General features: G+C 31.1%; 2 protein-coding genes across 2 annotated transcripts; one reads left to right on the forward strand and one right to left on the reverse strand.

The window, feature by feature from the left end:
• Positions 1-1853: 1853 nt before the first annotated feature.
• On the reverse strand, positions 1854-3676 carry LOTGIDRAFT_170438 (hypothetical protein; the record flags this gene model as incomplete). The annotated part of the gene is made up of 4 exons (XM_009069080.1): positions 1854-2354; positions 2507-2569; positions 2878-3017; positions 3268-3676. The coding sequence occupies 4 exons, from the start codon at positions 3674-3676 to the stop codon at positions 1854-1856; spliced, it is 1113 nt and encodes a 370-aa protein (XP_009067328.1).
• A 914-nt stretch (positions 3677-4590) lies between these two features.
• Positions 4591-6814, forward strand: LOTGIDRAFT_135547 (hypothetical protein; the record flags this gene model as incomplete). The annotated part of the gene is made up of 5 exons (XM_009069081.1): positions 4591-4641; positions 4829-4973; positions 5281-5360; positions 5779-5955; positions 6557-6814. Coding segments are annotated over 5 exons (711 nt in total), but the record flags the coding sequence as incomplete, so codon positions are not given.
• Between the last annotated feature and the right edge of the window lie 1734 nt (positions 6815-8548).

The following is an 8548-nucleotide window of genomic DNA, read 5'->3' on the forward strand; positions in this document are numbered from 1 at the left end:
TATCTAAGAAATGCCCACCTAACAATAAGTCTACTGAAATAGTTATCAAAAGGCAAAGCAGCAAAAATAATTCATGTAAAATTTCAGCATTTTACAATGATGTGCTACCTAAATTGTGCTTTCACAATATTTCATTCAGTATTTCACTCTAAAAGCAACTAATGTAAATTTCATTATATTTCATTTGTAGTATTTGTGTGAAAGAATGTACAGTTTGTATACAGTGAGTGAATGAATCTCAAAATAAATTTCACACATATTTCATTTCCTCTCATAGTTTTTATTGTGAAATACTGAAAGTAATACTGTCAGAAATCTTGAACATTATTTCTAAGTTCTGTAACAGTTTGTTTTTATACCATGACATTTTGATAAGTGCACTCTGTACACTATTATACTTAGTGCATATATTGAATTGCCCTTTCATAGAATGGTATTTTGTTGTAAGCAAAATTTAATTTACATCCATGCATGTTAAGGTTTTCTATTCTGAAAAGTGCTATGGATAAATGAATTTGTGTTCTTATCTTCTAATAAGACAAATATTTTGACTACTACATCCATGCATGAAAGTTTCTTTTTGAATGGTTTCAATTCATCCACGAAATGACAGGCACTGGCAGCAATTTCTTAATCCTTGTTGTCACATAACATTTTGCTTTTCACAGATTTCCAATTTAAGTCCAATACTGAAATATTTAAGAATTATAACTGGAAATGATTATGATTTCATATTTTTAAAATTGTAAAGTAACTTGATGCCTTGGCTATTTGATTTAGTATTTGAATATTTTCTGTTTTTTGCTTGATATAAGATGTTCCTTGGCTGGAAGACTTGAGGACTTTGTGTAGGAGGCAACCAATCTCATATCATTTTAGTTGTTAGTTACTTAAAGGAATGTGTTCACAAAATTTTATATTTTTAATCAAGAAAGGTTCTCTTTTTTTGACAATCCAATGCCTTGAAATGTGTGAAAAAAACTCGCAATTTTGCTATTGATCTTATTTTTGGACTAAAAGATTTTTACTTTCAATCATTTTTTAAATGAATACCAAATTAAGTATGTCACTGCCTTCTTGGTTGTTAAAATGAAAACTTGTCTTTGTTTAAAATTGTAAGATTTTGTCAGTGTACTCCTTTAAAACATTTTGTCATTTTCGTTCACAAGTTTCATAATCACTCGGCATATTCAGGCTTCCCATCTCTTGTGTATTTATATTAATTCTTGGACTGGTTCCATGTGATTAATGTGATATAAGTGATAAACTGCGATAAAAAATCACTCTGTTTGAAACGTCATACTGTTTCCCAGAGAGGTTTATATTTGTACAGCAGGTATCGTTAAAACCCTAGTACAACTGTGGCCAATTAATTTATTATAAGTTGTCACTTTCAAATGACACTTATATAAATTAATGTACATATATTATTAAAAGGGACACAGTTGTACCGTTAAGGGTGGCCAGAAATTAAAAAATTATGAAAAAAAAACCTTTAAAAAAATAAATACGATTTGTCTGTGAAATTTTGTTTTTATTTTTATATAAAATCTCCTCCATTGCCCAGTCCTATTTTTAGTGGAAGGAAAACGGTCTTGAACAAGATGTTGATACATGCACCCATGATACAGAAGCAAAAATATGTGACCCTATGAATTCATCTTCAAATTAACTACAACCATTGGTCTGATAGATATTGTAACCCCTGTATTGCGATATGTATCGTGGCATAATTGGCCAGATGTTCCAGATAGTACTATTAGTTTGGAACCATGTCTTTGATGGTTCACACTTCACACATATCAAGTTTTCCATTATTAATGATAAATCACTTGCTGAATAATAATTTAATATCAACTAGATATAATATTAACACTAACAACATTGTCTCCTCTAATAAATAACTGATTAACATGTCTATATAACAATTCTTCTGGATGTATACCTAAAAATACTGATTCACATATTAATACAGGATTCCTTGTTCCTGAGGGATGCCGAGAACGACCTTGAGAATCTGACCTTGACTGCTGAGCAGAACTCCAGCTTTGGTCTCTTGAGCTAGGTGTACTAGGACTTGACACAATACTCTTCCTTTGAAAGGATCTTGGATCTCTACTAGGACTGTCCTTTGACATAGAGCTCTGTCGATGCACAGATCTTGGATCCCTGCTAGGATTTTCCACTGATGCAGAGCTAGGCTTAATAGATCTTGGATCTCTGCAAGGAGAGTTTGCGCTTCCAGTTTCTACTCTAGGTCCAAGTCTAGAGTGCACTGAACCTTTGATAGACAAAGTACTAGTGGCATCTGCAAGCTTTTCTCTTTCAGCTTCTTCTAATGCTTTTTTCTTAGCCTGAAAATAAGAATTAGCATATAAATAAGAGCTGTCTTCAACGTAAAATACTAAAGTATTCAAATCTATCATTGGAAAACTGCAAGATTCCACTTGAACAATGACACAGGTTGTCAGTTTTGGTTCAATTAAATCAAATCAGAATATCTCACCCTTAGTCTCTGAATCTTGGTGTATCTGGGATTTTTATAAACTTCATCCACATCTATCATGGCCTAAAACATCAATCCATAAGTTGACAATTTCCAGTAGAATTGTAATAAATTGTGTGAGTAAATGTGAGAATATTTCTTCTTAAAATGTTTCACCAAAAGTGCCACAAAATCACATATAAAGCAACATTTTCATTGAAAATCTAGAAATTAATTTAAAGCCTGATGTCAAAGGCTCCTCTACCAAAATTCTGGTTTAACTAGAATGAAGATGTCTGCCAGCAAGAGTCATACTAAAATGATAAACCAGGTAATTCATAAGACATTGGCAGATAATAGAGAAAACTGAAAAAGACAATGCCAATACCTACCAAATTATAGTGTTTATCAAAAGCTACTATATAGCCACGACAAACACCTCTAATATTAACTGCACTTCTTGTCCAAACTCTTACATTATGTTTCTTCATTAAGCACTGCTGTAACAAACTTAATGGTCCTGCCAACTCCTCTGTAAGCAAAAAAGATGAGAATCACTAAAAGATTAGAATTGATATTTAAAAAATATCAATGCTAAAACAAAAGATTTTATTGGAATAGACATGAATTTAAAATGAGTTGACTGAAAAAGGCTTCAAGTTGTCAAAATCAAATCAATTCAATGTAATGAGTCTTGGCTTAAACCTACCATTGTCTTAAAACGTGAATTCATAATAAACATTGCAAACTAACAAGAGTTTATTTAAGCTTAATACTAATACCTTTTTCCATTCTGGTTAGAATATTTCTTAATACAAATGGTTTCTTAAATTCTTTCTTAGAATTATCAGATTCTGTTTGAGTAGATTCTTTCATTCCCTTTGGTGCCGCTCCCTCTTTTCGAAACTGACTTGGGCCGCCAGTCTTGGTTTTTGTAGTCCCAGGCTGTTTCCTTTTAAGTTCATCTTGAACACTTTCTGGATCAGTTGCATTTTCATCAGACGAAGTTAAACGCTCATATTCATATACATTTTTAAACACTCTAACTTGTGGATGAGGTATAATGCATTCTGGTGAATAAAGAGCTTCTAATGGATTGAATTCCACAGACGTGACATCTAATGAAGGCCCAGGTTTTGATTTAGAAGCCTTTTTGACATTAGAAGATTCGTCTTTCCCGGGACCAGCCATTTTGAAATTGATATTAATTGATTTCGAATTTTATTTCTGTTTGGAGAAAATAACAAATATTTTCAAGTAAATCCCATCTTGAATTTTTGCTAAATTCTGTATTTGAATTATACGTTTGATACATACTGAATTGGTAAGTTGTAAGTATTTTTTACGTACAGCGAAATACGAAACAAGTACCTGCTGTTTTTAACTTCCGGTCGTTTCTATGGTCACGCATCATCAATGGTGGACAAAATCATAAATATTTTTTATTTCTATATTTGAACTACTAAAAATGCCACCCAAGAAAAAAGACAAGGGTAAGAAGGGCAAGAAAAAGGGAAAAGATTCAGAAACACCATCAGGTGAACGCCCTAAAACCCCAGAACTCACTGAAAAAGAAATTTTATTGCAACAAGAGTAAGTAGTCTATCAATATCATGTTTATATTTACATTTTTACTAGTCCAGTTTCTCTGTTCAGTAACTTGTTGATTCTTCTTTACTCTGAAAATTTCAGCGCTATAAATTGAGATAGTGGATAAACTGAATGATTCTGTATTTATTTCAGGCTTGAAAAGGTTACTCAAGATTTAGATAATGCCAGGAAAAGAGTTGATGAATTGTATCCTTTGATAGACATTTAATTTCATTTGCGCCATAAATATAAATATTTGATGTGCAGTGTTGATATATACATGTATTTTGCATTGTTTAGATACATATTGAATAGTTTAGAACTACCAGTTGACACAAGAATCATGGTGCCTACCAAGCCTAGCCCTAGGTCTAACTTCACAAACATTGCTCTATCACTAGAGGTTACACCTACATGCCTGTGCCTGTGCTTAACCGCAATGTTACAACCTAAAATCCCTAGGTCTGGTTTATTTTTTCTTGTGCGTATATTTCCTTAACTTAACCTCTAGGCGTCAGGAAAATGATTGGTTGCAACAAGAGGCACAAAAAGTTAGAGTTGAAAGTGTAAGTATTTACATCTACTACTTTTGTTTTAATGATAAGCCTAGACTTAAAAGTTTACACTTATTTTTAGTTTTCAGAGCATGAATCACACAGCTCAACAATAGCATAGCATATGTTGTTCAATAATAATGTTTAATAGCATACCTTGGAATTCAAAGATGCTTATTATTTGTTTGTTTTTTTGTAGCATGAATATATGAGTTATATAGAAAAGAAAACCAGCAAACGTCAAACAACAATAATAACGTTAAGTGATCATAATAAACAACAAATACAAAATATTAAGTTAGAAAAACAGTTGATGGAACAAGAATATGATGACAAGAAACAAGGTAGGCTTTGAGATTTTTTGACAGTTTGACACTAGCTACAGGGGATAGTTTTACCTTTCAATTTGAATAAATTTGACATACAAAGACTACTGATATGATATATTTGCACAAAAGGCTTCAAGAAATGTCTTTTCAATAGACACCTGAGTGGAACCAGACCCATGATTGTGCAGCAAGGGGGATGTTTAGGATTGGCTCCAAAGATGCCTTTGATTTGCTGGTCTCATTTCAGTTTCATGTGTTTTTGTGTGCGTGTTGTAGTGGTTCTATCAATAAGACCAATGAAAGTTGTTATAATTATTTTCAGCATTGGAAGGTATGTTATTAGAGAAACAACATTTATTAGAGAAAACAAATCAAGAATTATTAGAGTTACAAGAATATAAGGTATGTGCTTTATTTTTGATGATCAATGTCTAACTTGAATATTAGCATATAGGATAATTCTTTGTTTCTTGTCTCATAAATGATAGTGATGCAGATTAGCTGCTTATCTACAGAGAAAGAAAAAAAGTTGATTTTTTATCAATGTGTATATAATGGAAAGAATTGCCTGAAAGAACTGTTGATATTTTAGTAATTTAGTGGCCCCTACAAAGCTCTCTCACCCAAGGAATCAAGAAATGTCACCGAGAAGACAAGGCTGATAGGGAATAGAATAGATCTTTAGTTGTAAGCAAAGACTGCTAACTTTCTCATTTAAAATTTCACTTTCTGCACAAACCCATAATTAATGCAATCAGTTATTGTCTTAACCAGGAGCAGAAAAGTAGAAAATAAAGTTCTATTTCTTACTTTCTTTCAGAATCTACAAACAGAACAATTAAATAAAATAAAAGAGTTAGAAAGAGAAGTGATGCAAATGAGAGTGAAACATTCTGAGAAAATTCAAGATTTAAAATCCAGATTTTTAGATGAGAAGAGACAATATGAAGAAGATTCTACCACTAGAATTCAAACTCTAGAGAAAAAGGCTAATAAGGTATTTTGTATAGATGTAAACATCTGAATATTTGAATGCCTAGATGATAGAGACCAAATTCAGCAAAATGTATCCCTTTTAAGATTGAAATATGTCTTAAACTCCATGTTTCTCTTCATGATTCTGAGGGTTACTACACTTGCCATCCATGATCAGACAAAATTGTTATGCACACATGTTCTAGGTCATTAAACATTCAAACCAATCAAATGCTCTATTTATCATTAGTACCGGCTCCTAGGATTTTTTTATCAGGTTAACTGTGAATTTGATTTGTTAGACTATACTATGCTCGTGGATCAAAATACAACTGGACACAATTTAAACAAAAATTACTTAAGATTGTGAGTGGTAAAGTTGGAAGCCTGAAAAAAAAAATTATACATAAAAAATCTAGATCTGCATACGAAATAATTGAAATAGGTAGCACAAAATATCAGTCATTAGATTTAAGAATCATGACTTGATGAGGCATAAGCTGTCAAATTACACATTCCAGATGAATCAAGATTTGGAGCATTATGTGCACACATATCAAACATGCTTATCTTTAAATAACACGAATGATAATCTCTAACATTAATGTTTGGTTGTATTACAGGAGGCAGTGCAATGTTTAACAGATCATACAGACTCTATCAAAACAGAAAATAGACGCTTGAGAAGAGAATTACTCAAATTAATCCAAAAAACTCGAGCCTTGAGTGAACATAACGTAGAATTAGAAAACCAAAGGAAAGAATTATTACGTGAACAACAGTATGCTGAGGACTTGAAATATATTAGACATGCCCGGCAACAGAAATCTTTTAAAAGTTTCGATGATGATAGTGAATTGGCCGATGCAGCAGCTTCTTAATGATGTTTATTTATTTTGTGATTGTGTTCAAGGGTTGTGATTAAATTATTTTGATTTGCATCATTGTGATATATTTTCCTTATGATTAAAAATTATTTACTTACCATTTAAAATGTTTTAATGTTTGGCAGAAAAATATTTTGATGCCCTGATATATTGACATCATTGGTGCCTCATATGAAAAAGGTTCAATTTCTACATCATGCAGTTATGTAGGTTATCCAGAAGCACAACTACTTGTTCAAATAACATAGTCTGAACTTCTTTTCACTGCATATTGAGAAAGCTTAAAAGGACAGCTGGGCCATTATTTTTGACCAATTACACTCAGTCTCAGAAACGAGCCAATCAGTAATAGTGTTCACAGTTCAGTTGAAATTTTAGCCTTCAAATCCATGTGTGTCCAGAATTTTCCATGTTTGAATGTTATAATGACGACTCATCAAGTAAGAGTAAAATTCCTAGTTTGAAGTATTGTTCAAGGAATAATGCGATTTTCGTACATTTCTAGTTCTTCTGAAGACTATTTACATATATATTCAGGCTTAGTTATAATATTTTGAAAAGAGAAATCCTCTGCCAAAACTTGCTTTCCTGATGAGGGATGTGTATCTGAAATGTGACAGTAGCATGTGATAAGCTCTCATCAATTAAATGTTTCTCACTGAATTGCACTGAATGATTCATAATTCATACCATGAAGTTATTTATAATAACAAACTAAACTTGTAGGCCTACTTTTTAATAAGATAAAATTTAACAATGTATAATAAATAAAATTGGAGTTGAATTTGGACGGACAACATTCACATATATAATTTCTACTAAAAGATAAACTCTCTACATTATACATAAAAAAAATTCATTTAAATATACATAAGGTAATGTAAATATACATAAGGTAATGTAAATATACATAAAGTAATGTATATATACATATAGTAATCTAAATATACATAAATAATGTAAACATACATACGGTAATGCATATATACATAAAGTAATGTAAATATACATAAATATTGTAAATATACATCAAGTAAATTTACTATACATAGGTAATGTATATATACATAAGGTAATGTAAATATACATAATAGTAATGTAAATATATCAAAGGCACAGGATATACAAAATATATACATGTCATTTTATAAATAAAGTCTATATAAATACACGTAAACAGCACTTGTTTATACACAATCTACAATGTTTTGGATTCATCAAGAGATCATAGCAATGAGGTTACTACACCAGCTTTTTAATATCAGATGTAAATATTGTCATAATGTGCCAATTATAGTCATATTCATAATGAAGATGGTTAAATAAAGTGACATAGTCAAATAAATATTTGCACAAAACATATCAAATAAATTTAGATGTAGCCAAAATCATCAATCCATTAGTAACATTCTAAAATCTGCATTGAAAAATATTAATTATGTTCTGGAAGTGATAATAGTATATACTGCCTTGGTATAGTTTTGTTTAATTGTAGAGAACCAGACAGTAGATTTTCAAATTTGAAAAGTGGTAAAGATAGCTGAAATTAAGCTTTATCAGAGCTATAATAGCAAATAAAGCTTGATGCAAATTTGATTTACATTATTTTGGTAAGAGCATCACAAGTTCCAAGTGTCGAACAGTTTAATGAACTATTTGCACATATATAAGCTTGTTTTCGTTTTACTGTAACAATTACATAACTTGTCACACCTTCTCTTCAGACTA

This window comes from Lottia gigantea, assembly GCF_000327385.1.
Source record: "Lottia gigantea unplaced genomic scaffold LOTGIsca_98, whole genome shotgun sequence".
Taxonomy (NCBI): Eukaryota; Metazoa; Mollusca; class Gastropoda; family Lottiidae; genus Lottia; species Lottia gigantea.